The sequence below is a fragment of the Setaria viridis genome, chromosome 3 (assembly GCF_005286985.2).
Source record: "Setaria viridis chromosome 3, Setaria_viridis_v4.0, whole genome shotgun sequence".
NCBI classification, from domain to species: Eukaryota; Viridiplantae; Streptophyta; class Magnoliopsida; order Poales; family Poaceae; genus Setaria; species Setaria viridis.
The window spans coordinates 697,534-718,789 of NC_048265.2; the positions used below are offsets into that span (position 1 = coordinate 697,534).

Below are 21,256 nucleotides of genomic sequence, written 5' to 3' on the forward strand. Positions count from 1 at the left end.
TTATTAGTGTGCTGCCATTCAAGACATGTACAAGTCCTTTGGTGTAACTTGACAATATGCCTCTCCACTCTGCTGCTATGTTCCTACACCTCTGCACTCCAATTAAAATATGGTACAATTTTCAAATGTCCCAAGCCTTTAGTATTTGCCTTTAGCTGATGCAGAAAGTATCTTGCCTTTAAGTAGACCGTATGCGACATTTCTTCTCTTGTTCCACTTTACCATGATCATTTCTTCAGGGCCTACTACCAGAATCGCCGAATCCTCCAGGCGCCGCCACTGAACCCCTCCAAAAACCTCTCGTCCTCGCTGCCGCCCGTGCGCACGCCCCCCATTTCCCGCGCTCGCCAGCGGCGACGCCACGCCATGGGCAAGCCGAAGCAGCAAGTCCTCTCCCGCTTCTTCGCCCCCAAGCCCGCGCCCTCCTCCGCCTCCCCCGCCCCGCCTCCCCCGCCCAACCCCAAACCCTCCGCCGCGCGTCCGCCCGTCTCCACCGTCGCCTCCTTCTCCCCGGCCAAGCGCGCGCGGGCCCTCTCCCTCTCCCCCAAATCCCCCGCCGCCAAACGGCCCAATCCCACCCCTCCCTCCCGTGACGCCGTCCGCCGCAGACTCCTCGAGCCGCTCCACCCGGCACCGCTGCCGCCGCCGCGCGCCCTGAACCCTACCGCCGGCGGCAAGGGCTATACCCCGCTGGAGCAGCAGGTCGTCGACCTCAAGGCCCGCCACCCCGACGTCCTCCTCATGGTCGAGGTCGGCTACCGCTTCCGCATCTTCGGCGAGGACGCCGCCGTCGCCGCCGCGGTGCTCGGCATCGTCGCCCACCCCAACCGCAGCTTCCTCACCGCCAGCGTCCCCACCTTCCGCCTCGGCTTCCACGTCCGCCGCCTCGTCGCCGCGGGCCACAAGGTCGGGGTCGTGCGCCAGACCGAGACCGCCGCAATCAAGGCCGCCGCCGCCGCGCAGAAGGGCGGGGGCACGGCCGGCGCGCCGTTCGCGCGCGGGCTGTCCGCGGTGTACACGCGCGCCACGATCGAGGCCGCCGCAGGCGAGCTGGAGGGTGGTGGCGCCGCGCCCGAGGAGGGGAGCAGGTACCTCGTCTGCGTGGTGGATAAGGAGGTGGAGGCGACGGGGAGGGAGGGCTTCGAGGTGAAGGTTGGGGTTGTGGCCATCGAGGTGTCCACTGGCGAGGTCGTGCACGGGGAGTTCATGGACACCACCTCCAGGAGTGGGCTTGAAGCTGTGCTGCTTGGATTGGCACCCGTGGAGGTCATCCTCGGGATGCCACTCACCTTCGCCACAGAGAAGGTAGGTAACTGACAAGAACTATCAGTCCATTGATTTTAGTCATTATGTGCTGAGGTTCAAGTTGTAAGTTCTTCAGATGTTTGCTGAATGGTTCTGTCATCATGCTGTATGATTTTGGAATGTTGCATGTCTCCCTGAGGCACCAGATGCTCAATTTGACACTATGGTTGCCATCAAAACGGTCAGAGTCACAAACAGTTCATTGTTACCATGTGTCCATGTATAATAGAAGTATATAACACACACTAACTAATTGATCATAGATTCTGTATGTTCTTCCACTTAGTGCTTCATTTATTCGTGATTAGTGTGGTTTTGTTAATGGAAGCCGGTAGTTGGTTAGGCAACTAACCAGAATGCTATTTATATTCTGATTGCTAGCTGAATAGCTGTGTGAAGAGTTTTAGCTATAATCTTTGTCGATATGCTTAATTTTGGAACGTTGCATGTGACCCTGAGACACCACAGGTTCAATTTGATGATAAGGTTGCTTGCAAAATGGCAAGACAGCAAACAATTCACTGTTAGTGTAATTTGGTAGTATGCATAGCAAGCTATGTTCCCACCATTGCGAATAGTCGCTTTTCTCTATAATGTGTCATTGCTTTTTCTGCATGCCAGCTTTGCTCAAGCAAATATTCTCCTGATGGTGGATTTTTTCAATATGCTACTTTATCTACTTCGTTTGAAGTTCTTGCCAATTGAGTAAACATTTGCTCTTCCAAATTTATCTGGATCAATATCCTCTGTCTCCACTTGTTGTGTAGGTGATGACAGCATATGCGGGACCCAGCTCTAATGTGCGGGTTGAGCGTGCATCATGTGTTTGTTTTGGCGAGGGTGGTGCTTTAGCTGAACTGATGCCTTTATTTGAGAAGTCTGTGGACAATGCTTCTAGGGATGAAGATGACAGACAGCTGATGAAAACTAATGATGATGACAACAATCTTCGTGGGATTGAGGTACTGTTATCCTTTTAATTTTATTTGAGTGATCTTTTGGTGTATTCACCATTATCCTGTCATCTCACCATGTGCCCCAGTCACCACTTTTCAAATTTCAATAATATAGTTTGTGGTGTTTATAATAACATTTACCATTCACTCAAATTAGGGTGTCATGGCTATGCCAGAGCTAGTTGTTCAAGCATTAGCATTATCAGTTCGATATCTCAAGGTTTTTGGCATGGAAAGGATAATATGCTTCGGTTCTTCATTCCGGCCATTTTCTGCAGACACTGAAATGTCCTTATCAGCAAATACTCTTCAACAACTTGAGGTAGAATCCGCTACGATGCCTTCTAAGTAGAAGTTTCTGTTTGGATATTTATGATTTTTTTTCTTTCTGAAGCCTATGTTTGTCCTCAAGCTTTATGGATGCTTTAGTTGACAATAAGTTCTTTCTCCCATACAATCAAATCAACATGAGACCTAGAGTTGGTCTTCCTGAACTTCTGCTTCTCTTCTGTTCAATTAATAAAGTAAAATCTAATGTGCTTTCAGGTATTGAGGAACAACTCAGATGGTACAACAGAAGGGTCTCTGTTCCAAACTATGAACAATACATGCACAGCTTTTGGCTCTAGATTGTTTAGAAACTGGGTAAGATTGTCTATGCTTCGACATGAAATGAATGCTTGCATGATGTATCATTCCACTGAAACCAAATATATTGCAGAACATTACAAAGTATAAAGTTTTACGACCCTAAAATCTTTCATTATGTCAACTGTTCTTTTATAGTTCTTTGATCATGTAATGTTCATGCAGTTGACACATCCCTTATGCGACCGACATCGGATCTGTGCTCGTCATGATGCGGTATCAGAGATTTCTGAATCAATGGGATCACGGCACTCAATTAACAATCTACAGGATGGAGGGGATGGGTCCTGTGCAGCTTTGGCGCGTAGTGATTTGAGTACTATCCTTTCATCCGTTTTAGAAATGCTGGGAAAATCACTTGACATTCAAAGAGGAATAACAAGGATTTTTCATTGCAAAGCCACAGCTAAGGAGGTGAAATATGCGCTCTTCTTTTTTGTGTTAGTTGATTGTGAGCCGAATCTTTTCACCATTTCATGTATCCTTCCTTGCTACATAACAATCTGGCCACTTGGTATTTATGCAATTGGTTGACTTACCTAATTGCCTATTGTTTGCATTGCAGTTTGTTGGTGTTATCCATTCTATCCTCACAGCTGGAAAGCAGATGCAGAAGCTTGTTCTTGAGGATATTGACATTGTCTCCTCTCAGCATAAACCTGTGCACTCCTCTTTGCTGAGAAGGCTAATAAGTACAGCTTCATCATCCACCGTACTAAATACTGCAGTGAAACTTCTGTCTTGTCTTAACAAAGAAGCGGCTGATCAAGGAGATATGTTAAACCTATTCATTGCATCTGTAGATAATTTCCCAGAGGCAAATCCCTCCCTTCTAGTGAATTGAACTTTTTTATTGTTTATCTGTTCTTTTTCTTTGACACCGTTCTTTATCATTTCTGATGCTTGATAATTGCATATCCTTTTATAGGTTGCAGAAGGTCATGTAAATGTAGAAATGGCCCAACATAAACTGGAGTTACTGATTGTCGAGTACCGGAAGCAACTTGGTATGAGCAACTTGGAGTTTAAAACCGTAGCTGGAACAACCCATTTGATCGAAGTTAAGTGGCTTGAGTTCAGCTACCCTCAAATATTGTTAACGGCATTCTCAAGTAGCAACAGAAAAAGGCTAACTGTATTCTTCACTAGATTATTAATACTATCTATTGTGTGCCTGCAGCTACCAGTAGATAGAAGGGTACCTTCAAATTGGGTAAAAATAAATAGCACAAAAAAGACCATCAGATACCACACCCCTGAAATATTGAAGAACCTGGACAATCTATTGCTGGCTAAGGAGGAACTAGCAGTTATCTGCAGGTCCACGTGGCATAAATTCCTCACAGATTTCAGCAAGTATTATGCGCAGTTTCAAGCAGCTGTTGAATCTCTTGCGTCTCTTGACTGCCTATACTCACTCGCTGTTCTTGCAAAGCAGAATGTAATGATCATTCATCTCTCCTTATGTCAGACTTATTCTTATGTGAAATTGTTCACCAACCATTGTTCCATCCTGCAGAATTATGTGCGACCTATTTTTGTCCAAGAGAGTGAACCAAGTCAGATTCACATCAAAGATGGACGCCATCCGGTTAGTTGTTGTAGTTGAAACTCACTTTCCATGCCACTGGCAATATCGGTAACAAGATCATGCAATTTGAACAGTAAAGCACAAACGGTATAATGTACTTTTGCATCTAAACTTTCTGGTGGACTCTGGTATCGTTGAAGCATATTTCTTTCATTTTCAATTGTGTATTAGTATTTCCCTGCCAAGTTTGTTTTTCCCTGCATCCAAAAAGGAAGAAAACAAACAGAAGAACTTTGAAATTTGAGAGTCATACTGAAGTTGTTGGGCGCCCAGTTCTTGTTTAGTAGCTTGAAAACTGCATGCGTGCTTAAAAGGTTCAGTCATGCCTGATTGATCTTGCCTTGCCGTGTGCTATTTAAGCTTGTCAAATCCAATACAATTCATTGTGGAATTATTCTCCTTACCTTGATGCTATTTGCTAGGACTACTGACAAATTGCGCACCTTTATGCCAATTGTTAAATTGGCCCCCTCTCTTCGTATCTCAGCTTAAATGTGTTTTAATATGAAGATTTAAAAGAGGAGTTATGGTGATACTTTTACCTGGTTAGGATCGTGCTTCAAGACAGTGTGTTAAAAATATCTGGTAGGTCTTAATACTAGGGTGCATATGTGGGTTGCCCCTACCTGTCCACTGCATTGCCTGGTTAGGCCATATATCACTGCTATGTGGGTGACAATAAAAAACATTTTATTGCTTTTTAGAAACTTACTTCCAGATCTTTAAATCCAACTGTTTTTACCTTTAACAAGCTTCCAATCTTTTCTTTGCCACTTTGGTGGAACATGGTCTCTCTCTCTCTTTTTTTTTCTTCCATTTTCAGTCTGGTACCATGCATTGTTTTAGGTTTATTGTCAATGATGGTGACAGTTTTGCTGTTGGGCTTTAGGTTCTGGAGTCTTTGCTTGGAGACAACTTTGTTCCAAATGACACAGAGCTTCACGCCGATGGTGAATACTGCCAGATTGTTACAGGACCAAACATGGGAGGAAAGAGTTGCTATATTCGCCAAGTTGCACTGATTACCATGATGGCCCAGGTATAAATTTTATCACATCCTCTATGGGAGCACATTGTGAATGTATAACATGATTAGTATGTAAGGTTTGACCTTGTCATTGGACTGAGCTTAAAAAAGCATTGGTGGATAGATCTTTTCTTTTATTTTTTACTCCAGTAGGGCCTTCCCCTGCTATTCTCCCAAAAAAAGGAGTCATTTCTTTTAGGAGCAGCTGCGTCAAACTTCATCTTGATTCCGAGATGATTCTTGAAAGACATTGCCATGGTTTTCTGTAGGTTGGCTCCTTTGTACCAGCTTCATCAGCCATGTTGCATGTTGTCGATGGGATTTATACCCGGATGGGTGCGTCTGACAGTATTCAACAAGGAACAAGTACCTTCCATGAAGAGATGAATGAAGCTTCCAACATATTGCATAACTGCTCATCTCGATCCCTAGTTATCATCGATGAGCTTGGTCGTGGCACAAGCACACATGATGGTGTTGCTATTGCTTATGCTACTTTGCACTATCTTCTCAAAGAGAAAAAATGTATTGTCATTTTTGTCACTCATTATCCAAAGATTCTCGATATTCAGAGAGAATTTGAAGGTTCTGTTGGAGCGTACCATGTTTCATATCTAGCAACAAGGAAGCTTGTGGAAGTTACTGATAAACCGTTGGAGTCTAGCCCAGAGTCAAAGGATCTTGGAGAAATTACTTTCCTGTACAAGCTTGTTGCTGGAGCTTCAGATAGAAGCTTTGGTCTTAATGTTGCCCTGCTTGCACAGGTTAGTTATGCTTATATTTAAGGTTTCATGTGCTGCTGTTCATCTAGGTTTGTACTCATATATCATTTTCATGGTTCAAGGGCACGTGCACTGGTGGGTCAAATGATCCTCTTGTCTTCTTCAGTAACTTTTTCATGCATGTGCTCTGATTATCATTGCGACTGCTCGTTTCTGATATTATAGATAGATATGATTTGGTTTTGTTGTCACTGTCTCATTGGAGTGCTCAATGCGTGCATTATATTGAACGTATACTGTCTTCATTGTTCCAGTAGAACGGATGAATCCTCTTAACTTCAGCAATAGCATGCACCTGCTAATTTTTGAAGTCTGTCCTTTTCATGTACTGTTTTGCAAGAGTAACTGTTTAAGTTAGACACTAGCAATGATCCTGTAAGTGTTAATTCCTCTGTTAATGTGGTCAATCCTCTTGTAGCTTCCATCTAGGTGTATTGAGAGGGCATCAATCATGGCAGCCAAACTGCAAGAAGAGTTAAGCATGCGCGAGGAGAACAAACTTCGGAGGACAATGGATGCTGCAACAGTGGATGGACCATCTGAAAGTTCCACAGAAGTTGGTTTGCTTTGTGCTCAGCCTTACCAAGCATTGGCAGAAGCATGTCGTAGGGTACTGCTGACCATGACATTGGCTCAAAGCAATAATGATGTAACGAACTCACTGTGTTCTTTGAAGCATGCACGAGAAGTTGCACAGAAGACGATAGAAGGCTTTCTCATATGAGGCAGTGGCTCATTTGACAATTTGAGCTTTTCTTCCTAACTGTGAAGGGAACTTATCAGTCATCAGGTAATTGACTGCTCTGTTCACTTTGTTTTCATCTAGCTAGCAACCAGTATAGCTCAACTCTATCGACTTGTGGAGTTGTGACTCGTGGCTTCCTTAAGTGACATTGTGCTTTCTCGGCTTCATAAAATTTGCAGTCTTCTCCATATTGCTGTTTAACTGTACTTGCCAACATGGCATAGTCAACTAGGTATACCAAATGGTGTGGCACGCCACCATGATTTAAGGTTCCATCCTTTCGTCCCCTCTTCTTTCCATTCCCACTCATTCTGTTGGCATGGGGTGTTGGCCCAATAGATCACTTTCTCATTAACCACCCATAGTAGATAGCAGTTTGGGGTACATATAGAGATAAGGCAGGAGTAGGTAGCAGGGTTATTTTAGGGATAACATAGCTAATACATAGATAGGGTGTGTGCAACACCAACCATTCAACACACACATAGAGACTTATTCTATCATGGGGGACATTTTGGTTCCACCACGGTTTGACTATACAACTTGTCATTGTCTACCTCCAACAAGTCCGGTAGTTAATGGAAAAAAAAAAGAGCAGTCGTGCAGACTGCTGCGAGTTGAGGGTGTTGTTGATTCTTTTTTCTTTTCTTTTTTTTTTTTTTGGGGGGGGGGGGGGTGGGGGCTATGGGAGGACAGATCACACAATTGTGCAATACAATTGGAGTTTTAGACTCTTTTTGAGGAAAACACTCCCTAGGGGTAATATTTTGTTTACAACTATACTATACAGCAGGTGATTTACATTTCGCACAGCATTGTCTTGAGCGCTAACTTTCTGAGGATGCAGGTAGCGTGTACTTTCCTGCCTGTAATGCCAAAGAAGCATTTGCTGGAGCCGTTTTTGTAACCGCTGCTCTGTCAGGTTAGCGTGCTAACCACGACTTAAACGGCAGCAGCAGTTGGTAGTTAGAGGGTTCTGATGTTTGCTGGTAGCTCAAGAGATGGTAAACGAAGAACTCCGAGTTTATACCACCCATAATATTAACCTTTTCGATACTGTAAGATACTGTAAGTATGTAATTGTATACTTGGTTCCTGTATCTGTAATTCCTTTTGGTGACACTTGTGTTAGCTTGGCTGTTAAGTCTGCTTGAAAAGGCATTTATCAGCTGCAGGATGGATTTAAGCTCGATTTGAGGATGTGGACGTCTGGTCGACGTGGATTACAGTCTGGTTTGGGACTGGCCCATGCCTTTCTTGATGACACGGCCCTGCACAACAGCCTCGAGCACGCAATCCAGCAGCCGGAGATGGACGCAGCCGCACACGAGGTATTGCTGCGTGGGTGGCTGGGTGGTCCGGTAGTGCACTAGCGGCGTGGGCATCACGAGGACGTCGACCTCGTGCCCGCTCCTACCTGCAGCTCCTCGCCCGTTTTCGTTGTTGATATACTTGTGAGGTTGTCATGAGCTAGCGTGTTGAGAGATTTGAAACTGCAACGGCTGGCTGCACGAGTGTCTGTGGTCTGGCCTCTTGGGCCGTTAGCCTGCAGGTGTTGTAACAAGCCTAGCCCAGGCAGAATGAGAGGACCGTGTGGCGGGCGAATCGAATCCAGTTGTGCGTCCGGTGCGGTCGCTGAATCACTCGTGCGGAATATACCATTATCCGAGGAACAGTAAAATAGAAGCAATCCATGGTGCGGGCTCCACCCCACCACAAATCTCATTTTCATTTGCTGAGGTCGCAGCAGAGCAGCGGAGGCTTGAACAAAGTGGCAGGCCTCGTCTCCTCCGCCGCCAAAACAAGGTAAGGGGACACGCAAAACAAAACCGGCCCTTGGCCTTAGCAACTCCCCAAGGGCAACGCATTTTTTGGTTGGGTTTCTCACGAGCGAGCAGCGAGAGTGAGCTCGCCCCGCCCCCGCCTCCCGCAGCCCTGGCCCTGCACAAGAAGATGGAATGAGGCCGAGGCCCCTCCTCTCCCCTTCCTCCTCCGCGCCTCTCCCGTGACAAACCTCCCTTTCTCCGGTCGCCCTCCTCCCTGGCTCCCTCCCACCCAATCCGCAGCCAATCCGTGAGCACTTGTCTCCCTCGCTGTCACTCTTTTTTTTTTGGTTTTTTCTCCCCACCATTTTCTGGGGGTTTGATTTGCGTTTCCGATTGTCCCCGTGCTCCCGTAGAGAGGGGGGATGGATTTGTCCAGGTTCGCATCCGGCGTCGGGCCCAGCCGCGCGGCCCCGCGGCCGGGTCTGCAGATCGGCGCCGCCGGGAATGGCTTCCGCACCTGCTCCCTGCGGCGACCGCGGCATCGCGGCGGCGGCGGCGGGGGAAACGGAAACCTCATGTTCTCCCACGCCCTCCGCGGCTGCGCCACCAGCGGCGGCGGCCTCTTCTACTTGGCTTCCAAGCACGGGAGCCCCCTCGGTTTCCGCATCAGAGGGCGCCCGCCGCGCTGCCAGGGCAACGACTCGTTGGGCTACGTCGACGGCCCGCTGGAAGGCACCAAGGGCTCCGGCGAGGTTAACGACGACGAGGCCACCAGCTCAGACTCCGACGACGAGAAGGGCGGCGGCGGGAGGGAAGTCGACGTGGATGGTCTGAAGGAGATGCTGCAGAGGTCGAGGAACGAGCTGGAGGTGGCCCGGCTCAACAGCACCATGTTCGAGGAGAAGGCGCAGCGGATATCCGAGTCGGCCATTGCGTTGAAGGACCAGGCTGACAATGCTCAGAGGGATGTGTCCGCGGCTGTCGCACTGGTGCAGGAGATCATCAGCAAGGAGGATGATGCCAAGGAGGCCGTCCAGAAGTCTACCATGGCGCTGTCCATGGCTGAGGCAAGGTTGCAGCTGGCGGCGGAGGCGCTGGAGGCCAAGAGGGGGTCTGTCGGGCCAATGGAAGTTAGTTTCGAAGGTGTGGAGGAGGAATCCCTTGCATCCGCGCAGGAGGAAATTAAGGATTGCCGGGCGGTTCTGTCCAAATGCGAGGAGGAGCTGAGACGCATCCAGGAGAAGAAAATGGAGTTGCAGAAGGAAGTCGATAGACTGACGGAGGTCGCTGAGAAGGCTCTGCTGGATGCGTCGAAGGCAGAAGAAGATGTTGCCAATATAATGGTGTTGGCTGAACAGGCAGTGGCACTCGAGATGGAAGCCGCGCAGCGTGCGAACGATGCGGAATTGGCGCTGCAGAAAGTGGAGAAAGCTATCTCCTCGGTTGATAGCGTGGTGGAGCTACCATCAGCTGCTGACGAGCAGAAAAAAGCTGAAGAAGATGGTGTTTCCGAAGGGTATGAGTATAGCAGCAATGGCACTGATGATATTTCTGTAAGAGATGAGCTGTCAAATATTGAGCGCCTAATGGTCGGTGACTTAGCTGTTGAGGGTATTGAGCAGCTTGAACCATCCCGTGAGATATCTGACGAAGCAAGCAGTGATAAGACGTTTGTTGAGCCTCAGAAAGAAGCTGATCCTGATGTAGATAAGCCAAAACAAGGGAAGAAGCAGGAAACGGAACGAAAGGAGTACACCACATTGCTGAAGAGATCATCCCGCTTCTTCTCGGCATCTTTCTTCTCCTCCAAAGTTGATGGAGAATTTACACCAACATCTGTCTTTAGGGGATTAATGACGTCAGTGCAAAAACAGGCACCAAAGCTTGTTCTTGGGATCTTTCTTCTTGGCGCAGGGTGAGTCGCATGACAACTGTTGTGTGTTTTCTAGGTTTTGCATTTTTTTCAGTAAGGATTTGATTTCACATAACTCTACCCATCTACCTTATTTGCCATTATTCTGTTAGCTGTACAGTCACTTCTGTTTTCCACTGAAATTTAGAAAATTAACTGGCAGCATCATTTTCATGCATGTTGATTAGCCACTACCTTTCTTAAATGGTTTTTGTTTTGTGCGTCCTGTAGGGCATTCGTCTTAAATAGAGCTGAGAAAAGTCAACTATTTCAGCAGCAAGGCATTACCACAAGTATTGGAAAAGTAACATCCACTACGAAGCCCATAGTTCGTGAGATACGTCAAATCCCACAGAGAGTAAAGAAGCTAATAGAGCTCTTACCTCATCAAGAGGTTTGGTTTCCCCGTTTTATCTGAACCTGCACATGTGCTGATTTCATTTTGTGTATGTGTATGATTTTCAACAGTTATAATGAAGCTTTAGCTTGCATGTAAATTCCTTATGCTCTTCATTTCCCTATTCAGGTAAATGAGGAAGAAGCATCACTTTTTGACGTACTTTATTTGCTTCTGGCCAGTGTTATTTTTGTACCGTTATTTCAGAAAATACCTGGAGGTGAGATACATATGCTAATACAGTTTGTGCACAGGATGGTTCAATAGCATCTTTAACTTTCTGTAGTCTTTTGGTCACTCAGAATGCTTACAATTGAATTAGATGGTCAACATTCACTGGTTTAGTCCCAACCATGCGCCCTGTGTTTCACTATGATTTCCCAAATTGAAATGCCTAAACTTTAGACCTTTGGAGTTAAAATGGTGAACTTGTATACACGGACATGAGAGCCAAGAAGCATTTGTGATTAAAATCCTCAGTTTTCATGAAAGTTCTGTAACCTTTTGCAGAAATAATTTTTACCTTGATATCTTAGGCAGTCCTGTTCTTGGGTATCTTGCTGCTGGTGTCCTCATTGGTCCATACGGGCTCTCCATCATCCGTAATGTGCATGAGACAAAGGCCATTGCTGAATTCGGAGTTGTGTTCTTGCTATTTAACATTGGACTTGAGGTACGCAGCTAAGTGCGTCTGGATACTGTTTCTTGTTTCAGCATACACTGGCTTAATATCCTCCATCTGCAGCTTTCCGTGGAAAGGCTAAGCTCAATGAAGAAGTATGTCTTCGGCTTGGGATCTGCTCAGGTTCTCTTCATGCTATGCAACCACCAAACAATTATTCTTTCTCAGTTACTCCCTGATAAATTGGAACAATCGGCAGGTGCTGGCTACTACTGCCGCTGTTGGTATGATAGCTCATCGTTTTGCCGCAGTACCAGGACCAGCAGCAATAGTTATTGGGAGTGGCCTAGCTCTGTCATCAACAGCTGTTGTCTTGCAAGTACTTCCTTGAACATAGTACTCATCTTGTTTATCAAAGTTTTGTTGCTATGTCACTGATCAGAAGTCTTTTTATTAGCAAGTTTCTCTTTATTCATCACAATCACATCAAACTAAATGAGGTTACTCGTTGAAAGTATCAAGTTGATATAGTACGGAAGTGCTTTCCAAAATGTAGCTTTTATGTTTCCAATCCAAATGTTTTAGAATATATTGATTTTCAAAGTTTCAAATGTTTGATGGGAACCATGTCTGATTCATTGTGTTCTCGTGACTGGGGAAGTATATGTTTATTTGTAGGTTTTAAGTTTTGTGACAGTCATTTGTTGCTTGCCTGTTAAGCAATCAATGTTCTTCTTTCCTAGGTACTGCAAGAGCGTGGCGAGAGCACGTCACGTCATGGACGTGCTACATTTTCTGTGTTATTGTTCCAGGTATAACTTCACCGTGCTCAGATATGTGCCCTGTTTTTCGAATAATGCGGCTTATGTTTCAGCTTTCTGTTTGTTCATTTTCTTGCTAATGTACTTCTGCATATCGCTTTAGTTCAAAGCTTTAGATCACACCTCACAGTTGCATATCTTTATGCATCTTTTGCTGTTTCCATCTGTGATGCATACATGCAAGTATCAACTTGCACGACATACTCAGTCTGAAGCATAGCCAGCACTCAATCTTATAGTAATATTAATCTAGCCTGCTTTTTAATATATGTTTCTTGTGTTGTCCCCAGGATTTGGCTGTGGTGGTCCTGTTGATATTAATACCCCTCATATCACCTAATTCTTCGAAAGGAGGGGTAACTATTTTATCTTATGCTCTTATTCTTATCTGTGCTATAGGACCTTTTGCTTATTGATACAAATAGTTAATGTTCTTGATAGCCCAATGAGATCATGAGTCAAGTACTGCAGCATGAGAAACTAGTCTGCAATGATAGTATGATTTTTAGTGCCAAGGAACACTTCAAAACTCGTGTTCAGCCAAAGGTTCTACTGAATTCTCGGAGCAATAAACATCTCCATATTTAGATGGCATTGGCGAATACAAATTTGGCACAAGAATAACTTATGTGCTAGATTAGCTTTGCACATGTTATTTATGCAAGAGAAAAATTGTTCGATAATACTGGGATATCTAAATTTGGAAATAATATCCATCTTTAGGATGACATGTGGGGCCTGGGGACACGTGTGAGTGACACAATGGGTGCCTTTCCCAATTTACACATATCTGTTTGAACCTTGAGGCCTTTGTTCAATTTCTGTTTTTTTATAGGTTGGTTTCCAAGCAATAGCGGAAGCCATGGGGATGGCTGCAGTGAAAGCCGTAGCTGCTATAACTGCCATAATTGCTGGAGGTCGTCTGGTGAGTTGACTGTTCATTCGCATTATTTTGCCATAATTCCTTTCTATTGCATATGCTAAATGTAGACTCTGGGCTCAGCTGGACATGGGCTTGTTTCCTTGCATGCATGCATTTTTAGTCTTTTATCCTTTCAGATGCATTTCTCTGTTGAATTTGTTTGCACCTATTTGACATGCAATTTCCATTTTTTGTTGAACAGTTGCTTCGGCCTATTTACAAACAAATTGCTGAAAATCGGAATGCTGAAATATTTTCGGCGAATACACTCCTTGTTATTTTCGGCACAAGTCTTCTTACAGCCCGGGTGCGTATTTTATCTGTTTATATCCTAACCTCTGCATCACTTAAAACTACTTTTCATTTATGGTACTACTCTCCACAGGCTGGGTTATCGATGGCACTTGGAGCCTTTTTGGCTGGTCTATTACTAGCAGAAACAGAGTTCTCCTTGCAGGTTGAATCAGATATAGCTCCTTACCGTGGGCTTCTGTTAGGACTTTTCTTTATGACGGTGAGTCTGTGAATTGCATTAAGAGTTTTTTCCCTAACACTGTTACACTGGTAATTTACGTTGCAAGTTTTTCTAACCTTATAGCATCATCCAGTGATGCAAATATGTCATGCAACTCTGCGGGCACCGAATTATGTTGGCACTTGCTAGTTTGTTAGTATGGTGGCATCATCATGTTTACAAGAGCCACATGACTCCCTTATCCTTCATTATAAATTCTTCATACTTTGACTATTTAACTTCATATTTGATTGTCAGTACAAAATTGTAATGGAGATGGTACCATTTTCACGAGTTTCTTAGACCACAACTACTTTTCTTATTGGAATAATCGTGCGAGTGACCATTTTGTTCTATCTGCCAGTAAATGTTATCAGTGTAGCATCTTGCATTACAGTCTAGACAGGAATATGTATTTTGTACCATTCATTTATGTTACCTAAATAAAGTAGCATTCGGGAACTTCTTTCATCGACTTGTCAAATAAATGCATTTTTATTTATTTATATGATCCTCTGTTGGGTAGAATCAAACATACGCTACTAATCGGTGCTATAGCACTTATTTATCTGTCCATTTTTCTCGTCCAACATCAAGGTATTTTTATCCCTTCCTTTAGGATTATGAGAATTCCTTGCTTAATTCTAACATGAGGATTGTTTTTCCAGGTTGGAATGTCTATTGACCCAAAGCTGCTACTGTCAAACTTCCCAGCAATCTCTGTGATATTAGGTCTTTTGATAATTGGAAAGACATTGTTGGTTACATTTGTTGGTAGACTGTTTGGGGTTTCTACTATAGCTGCCATTCGGGTCGGCCTCATGCTTGCACCTGGTGGTGAGTTTGCTTTTGTTGCTTTTGGAGAAGCTGTCAACCAGGTAATATGTGCCATCTTTTTTGTGAGCAGACCTGGTGTTTTGTGTTTTTCCTTAGGTTCTCTTTCTGTGTCATAGGTTTCTAGTACTCTAGACCTACTTCTCATGTACATCATAGTTGATTGTAGGAACATCTATAGTTGCTGTATGCCACACATCATGATTGTTGTGCTACCAGTAGATGTTTTAGAGCAGTGGGAAAACTGATGAAAATAATTTTGCAGGGTCTTCTATCCCCTCAATTATCATCATTGCTATTTTTAGTTGTTGGCATTTCAATGGCTATGACACCATGGTTAGCTGCTGGAGGCCAGTTTCTGGCATCAAAATTTGAGCAGCATGATGTGAGGAGTTTATTGCCAGCGGAAAGTGAGGTATTAGTTTATTCCCACTTTTGCTTCTTGCTTCAGTTACATTTTCTGTAATTTCGGCCACAGGAAAAAGCACTGCCAGTCTGCCTCTCACCCAGTCAAATTTGTAATAAATCTGCCATGTAGAATTCAAGTTTTCATCGAAGGTCTAATTGTATAACCAAGTGCATTCCCTGTGTGAAATTTAGCTAGACTCATTTGCCATTTGATATTGGTGTGATATTAAGCAGTCCTGGCAAGTAAGAAATCAAGCAGCAACTCAGTAGCCTTGTTTTTTGTGTGTATTTCAGTACAATGGATGAAAGTAGTTTCTTCTTATGGTCAGCTCTAAAATTATTTCTTGCTGATCAACGCATCCAATATCCAGTGGAAGATTCTAATTAGAGACCAGCTGAAACTTAGAACTAGGCAACTTTATCTTCACATCAGTTTACCAAAAACAATTGATAAGCAGTGGAAAATTCTGCTTTGTTTTAGCAACCATGATTGAGAATCGGCAGTAAATTGATGAGTTTCTTGTTTGTACAAGAATAATATGGACATTGTGTATAGGTGCTGAAACAATGCTAAACTTTTGGCTAGAACTGTTGGTTTGGTAGTCATAACTCAGGCTGAGGCATTTGTTTCCCTATTCCAGAAACAACCAAAGATACAAGAAAATAAAAAGGCCTAAAAGCCAATCAGGTCAGGTATATCTCCCAGTACAATGTAAGTCAGTACCAGCTAGTGTAGTAGCCATTATAGACTACAATTAACCAAGGGGTTTATGCCAGACACGAAAAATACATGGTAATGGAACAGTGTTGCTTCTTGTTACTATAATCTCCCAAATTTGCAGTCAATAGTATGCAAGCTCTTAAATTTGCTTTTAACATCACTTTTTATCTAATGTTGCTATCTTCTGTTTTTTTGTGTATGTAGACTGACGATTTGCAAGACCATATTATTATATTAGGCTTTGGACGTGTTGGGCAGGTTGTATTGCAATCCTCACATACTACTAATTTTTTCCATTTTTGACGGATCGTAATAAAGTTTTTTTTTCTTATACTAGATCATTGCCCAGCTCCTGTCAGAGCGATTAATTCCTTTCGTTGCACTTGATGTTAGAAGGTATGGTGCTTACTGTAACGACATGAAGTTAAGAAACTATGGATGGTAATTTAGAACCTTTGTGTCTGTTGACGCAAATTTAGCACACGAAAGCACTAGAGCGTGCGGGTCGCGAACAGACCGAACGGCAGTATGCTGCCTAGACCGGTCCAGCAATCCGGTTGGACTGGTTTTTAGGGTTTTGCTTGGATTGATCGTTCAAGGGGATAACTACCACGCTTACGTGATGGAGGACGGCTAGGTTTACGAGCAAACCAGCAAAGAGATAACCAACGCACTTACGCGGCAAAGAACAACTAGTTTACGAGCAAACTAGCAAAGGTTGTCGAAGCTCTCGTCCGGGAGGGACCCTGTCAGGGCGTGGATGTCGCCGGTGTGCCCTAGGTCGACCAGCAAGCCTAGACGCCCTAGGAGATAAAAGTAAATAGTAGGTTGATTCGATTGGGTTGCCCTCAATCGGCCGTGACTCTTTATATTTATAGGGTGGGGAGGTCTTGTCCCAGTAGGACTCGAAGGTTATACAAACCCCATGTCAAAATACAACTCCTAACTCGCATTAGGCTGGTCGAATCGGTCAGACCGCCCATCCCAACCGGTCTGACCTGTTAGCACAGGGCTGAATCTTGCCAGAGCCATAACTCTCTCATCCGGACTCCAAATTGGATGTTCTACATATGCATTTCGATCACCTCGATGAGATCTTCACAATGGTGAAGTCCAATCAGAGATTTGACAATGTTTGTAAAACCGGTCTGACCGGTTTGTAGACCGGTTTGCCCAGATTTAGACAGCAAACTCCTATGATGCCAGTTTCGGTCTTGAACAGTGTCCCTACCGAATGAATGTTTTTCTTTCTGACACTATTGAATAACTGTTTTTTTTCTCGAACACTATTGAATGAATGTTTAATCATGAAGAAGTATGACTGCACGAACCTATGTAGATTTGAGTTTGTAAGTTTGTAGAGTTTACCTCCACGATGTTCATTGATACCATATTTAGACTAATGTGGGACTGCAGATGTAATGCAGTAAATCCACTAAACAAAACAAAAGTTGAGGCAAACGACTTTCAGGAAATCAGGAAATGCTGGCAACACCAGCAATCTGATGGTGGCATATCAAGAATAACTTTACTTTGAAACCAAACTGTCCTTGTTCAATCTATACACCTTAGTGGTCAAGTTGTGGGTGTATGCTTGACCTTTGCAACCAGTGGCTGCATGTTAAGAACAACTTTCTTGATGCATTTATGCTTTTTCAGTGATCGGGTAGCAGTTGGTCGCGCACTTGACCTTCCTGTATATTTTGGGGATGCTGGAAGCAGAGAGGTAGGAGGAATTTGGTTACATTTTAATATCATATTGCTTGTTAAAAACACTGTTCTGAATTGAATTTTAACAGGTACTGCACAAAGTTGGAGCTGAGAGAGCTTGCGCTGCTGCAATAACTTTGGATACTCCTGGCGCAAACTACAGAGCTGTCTGGGCATTGAACAAATATTTCCCAAATGTGAAGACATTTGTTCGAGCACATGATGTTGATCATGGTGTTAATTTGGAGAAAGCAGGTGCAACGGCGGTAAGTGGATGTTACAGAGCATTCTTGGCCATAATGGGCTCCCTGGTGCAACTTATATTTGCCATGTGTACTCACAATTATATTTGCAAATAGAGAGTTCTATTATTTTTATCATAACAAACTGCAAGCCAATAACCTGCCATGTGAAAATGATTTGCGGCGAGTACATTTAATTAATTATTCAGATCTATATGATAAATATCCAGAGCTCGTGTTTCGAAATCCTGTTATTAGTTTGTTCATTTGGTGATCGGTAATACATATGTTTGTGGGTCATCATGTTTTACTTCTTTGGTCGCTGATACATTAAAATTTGAACATGAAAAGTTGGTAAATGCTCATTTGCAACTCTTGTGCTTCTTAAATAATGCCACCGTTGCATGGGACCAAGCATGTGCGTGTCCTATGTAACCTGTACAATGTCACTGTTATTATGCACTACTGGTAGTTTTTCTTATCAGATGTTTTATTTCAAATGTGGTACTTTTAACATCTCTCTGATGAATCTGTGAAACAATTTGAAGGTTATCCCTGAGACCTTGGAACCAAGTCTTCAGTTGGCTGCAGCTGTTCTTGCACAAGTAAGCTCTTACGTATTTGATTATCATCCATTGTGCTTATTAACGATGTATGAACTTTAATGCATATGCTTTATTTCAGGCAAAACTTCCAATGTCAGAGATTCAGGAAACCATCAATGAGTTCAGGAATCGTCATCTGTCAGAGCTTACAGAGGTGTGTAATTGTGTCATCATTCAGTGGCCTGCTAAAGCTTCTTACAAACAAAAAGGATAAGGAATATTCAAGCAAGTGAAATATGACAAAACTGAATTTCCAAATGGTAGTAACTCAAGGTTGCTTGTGTAGACAGGTGTTGAATTAAGCTTGTAATGAAAGTCACGTGGTAGTAACTAGTTACATTATTACATGATTAAATACTATTGGTATTACTAGCAGTTTGCTGTTAGGAAGAGTGATGATGTGAGTCTTACATGATTCTTCTGACTTTTAGCTCATGAAGCCAAAAACCAAAAAATTGAATCAGTAATCTATCATATACTAAATCATGCAAATGTAGGAATTTCTTCAATTTGTTTCTAGTAATTCATGTAGTGCAATGTACGACCACATTTTTAGAAATGTAAATTTTAGATGACTTTCTTTAATGTTCTTGAGTTGTGTGGTTTTCTGAGGTCCATGTTGGAATATCACACAGTTTTAGATATAGTAAATTTTAGATGACTTACTTTACTGTTCTTGAGTTGAGTGGTTTTCTGATGGCCATGCTTGAATATCACACAATGTGTTAAGAATAGCTTGTGCCAGGTTCATATAATTTATATATACTGCGTTCATGCAATTTATAATGACTAATATCATTTTTTTTCGTACTACCTGATGGCGTCATCTCCTTCCCTTTACAGCTGTGTGCTACATCAGGAAGTTCTCTAGGCTATGGATTTTCAAGAGTCATGTCAATGACCAAATCGAAGTCTGTCACCTCCGATGACGAGAGTGAAACCGTTGATGGTGCACTAGCAATTTGAACTGGTTATATGAATGAGATCCCTTGATAATAGCATATTGCTTGTGCTGCACAGTAGATATTCAGTTGGCAGATCTTGTTGCATATAGAAAGATAGCAAAATAATTCATGCAGCAGCTGTCATTAAAGTTGGCATGCATGCAATTTTGTATGGTAGAATGGATTTGTGAAAATATTCGGTGCAAAACACATTCTCGGTGGACGTGAAAATCCACTGAACAGCCAGCTTGTTTTGTAAAATTCATACAAAAAGTGGCAAACTTCATGTCCATGTCCGCTAAGCAGCCACTTAGTGCACATGTACCTAAAATTTGTCATTTTTTTTCCCTAGAACTCCAGGGCAATGACTGCCGAAATGCTCCAGCGGGTACATGTTTTGCCGCTTTCCAATGTTGGGTTTCTTCTCGTGGGGCACGGTCGGGGCTTCTTCCCGATTTGTGCGCCTCCTCTACTCCGTGGGTTCGGCCGGCGGCGCCAGCCACATTGGGATCGAGCACGAACACGAAAACACTGCGGTTCTCAGCTGCAATTTCTTTGTTTGCTAGGGTCTTTCTTACGTAGTAAATGTTGTAACTGGAGGACTGGATGTGTACCTATTTCTATTTGCGGTCTTCTGCAGGGACTGATTTGTGAAACCGGGGGACCCTCCGTTGGGTTCCACGCGTGGACGTCACCCGACAAAGAACATTTCGGGCCAGTAGCCAGCAAAACGAAGGCGCTTCCTCTGTGATTGTATCCGTTTCCGTTTCCAACACTAAGGAGTCGTAATACACGCGTTTCCCAATCTATTCTATTTATTATGCCATAGCTCAATCTCGATCCTCTGCCTTATAATTAGCTTGCTGCTACTGGTATCCACGAACATCTTCGAATTTTATCACCATCACCGACTTGAGCTGCAGTTCTTTTTTTAATTGTGGCCGGCCGGTCAGGAACACGTATGAACCGTATAGTAAGTAGTCCTTCATGGACGCAAATCTATATCCCGGCCTATATAAAAAAAACGAGTAAATTTAAAGAGAGCAAAGCCTAGGGAAATCCAACATATTTGTACCTTATTTTAATTATATTATCGCTTTCATCGAGTTTGAGTTATTGTGATTTATTGATAATAATCAAACCAATTTAAGACTTAATTTGCTTCCCTTACTTAAATGATGACATATCAGTGCTCCTGCTAATCTTTCAAAAAAACAGATCCAACATAGTTTACCTCTCATTGCGGTAATTTTCCTAACTTTGTGTGGTTTCAACCCAAAACATTTGCAGTGACATGCATTTAGTCTATTTTTCACATGCATTATACCTGTTAATTTACGTTTTATAGATTATATAGAATTATCTTCAATGTGCTCCACCCATTTCTCAACTATCTATCTTGTTATCTTTGTCTAACATTTTTTGTTTCAAAATTTGTTAGGATCGTGTTTGGCAGGAAAATGCACAAAAAGGGTAATTTTAAGGTCGGGAAGAAGAAATGTAAGCTCGGTGTATGTAATGAGTACGGCATTAGAGTATTTGATTTCAAGAAAGGTGAGCAAGATTCTGTGCTGTGGGGCCACATGGGCATCATGCTGAAAACCACGTCGCTGGAGCGCGAAGTGTCATTGGACGTGCAAATGAGAATAATGTCAGAATATGTTCATAGATTAAAAGGTATGGGTACGTCCAAGTGGGAAGCTTACAAGGAGAACAAGGAGAGTATAAACAACACGATAAGGTTTCTTAGAGAGCAACTAGCAAGATATAAAGATCGCCGGCTC

At 43.3% G+C, this 21,256-nt stretch overlaps 2 protein-coding genes across 5 annotated transcripts; both read left to right on the forward strand.

Moving 5' to 3' along the window:
• Nucleotides 1–258: 258 nt before the first annotated feature.
• Nucleotides 259–8,185, forward strand: LOC117849471 (DNA mismatch repair protein MSH3). Of its 3 annotated transcripts, none has more exons than XR_004639008.2 (13): nucleotides 259–1,305; nucleotides 2,073–2,267; nucleotides 2,419–2,583; nucleotides 2,808–2,906; nucleotides 3,075–3,323; nucleotides 3,475–3,726; nucleotides 3,838–3,969; nucleotides 4,090–4,350; nucleotides 4,429–4,500; nucleotides 5,390–5,539; nucleotides 5,797–6,291; nucleotides 6,728–7,099; nucleotides 7,902–8,185. XR_004639008.2 is itself a non-coding variant. In XM_034731036.2 (12 exons), the coding sequence occupies exons 1-12, from the start codon at nucleotides 367–369 to the stop codon at nucleotides 7,031–7,033; spliced, it is 3,315 nt and encodes a 1,104-aa protein (XP_034586927.1). In that variant the 5' UTR covers nucleotides 259–366; the 3' UTR covers nucleotides 7,034–7,242. The 3 variants fall into 3 exon arrangements, 1 of the variants encoding a protein (XP_034586927.1); XR_004639009.2 differs by lacking the exon at nucleotides 7,902–8,185 and adding an exon at nucleotides 7,234–7,708; XM_034731036.2 differs by lacking the exon at nucleotides 7,902–8,185 and having other exon boundaries at nucleotides 6,728–7,242.
• Nucleotides 8,186–8,859: 674 nt separating this feature from the next.
• Nucleotides 8,860–19,718, forward strand: LOC117849470 (K(+) efflux antiporter 2, chloroplastic). Of its 2 annotated transcripts, XM_034731034.2 has the most exons (21): nucleotides 8,862–9,127; nucleotides 9,234–10,735; nucleotides 10,964–11,126; nucleotides 11,259–11,349; nucleotides 11,666–11,802; nucleotides 11,875–11,934; nucleotides 12,011–12,130; nucleotides 12,495–12,563; nucleotides 12,863–12,928; nucleotides 13,408–13,497; nucleotides 13,697–13,801; nucleotides 13,880–14,008; nucleotides 14,677–14,886; nucleotides 15,108–15,257; nucleotides 16,176–16,229; nucleotides 16,309–16,367; nucleotides 17,631–17,697; nucleotides 17,771–17,947; nucleotides 18,472–18,528; nucleotides 18,608–18,682; nucleotides 19,372–19,718. In XM_034731034.2, the coding sequence occupies exons 2-21, from the start codon at nucleotides 9,243–9,245 to the stop codon at nucleotides 19,492–19,494; spliced, it is 3,495 nt and encodes a 1,164-aa protein (XP_034586925.1). In that variant the 5' UTR covers nucleotides 8,862–9,127; nucleotides 9,234–9,242; the 3' UTR covers nucleotides 19,495–19,718. The 2 variants fall into 2 exon arrangements, with proteins under 2 accessions (XP_034586926.1, XP_034586925.1); XM_034731035.2 differs by lacking the exons at nucleotides 16,176–16,229; nucleotides 16,309–16,367; nucleotides 17,631–17,697; ... (2 more) ...; nucleotides 18,608–18,682; nucleotides 19,372–19,718 and adding an exon at nucleotides 15,892–16,041 and having other exon boundaries at nucleotides 8,860–9,127.
• The last annotated feature ends 1,538 nt before the right edge of the window (nucleotides 19,719–21,256 follow it).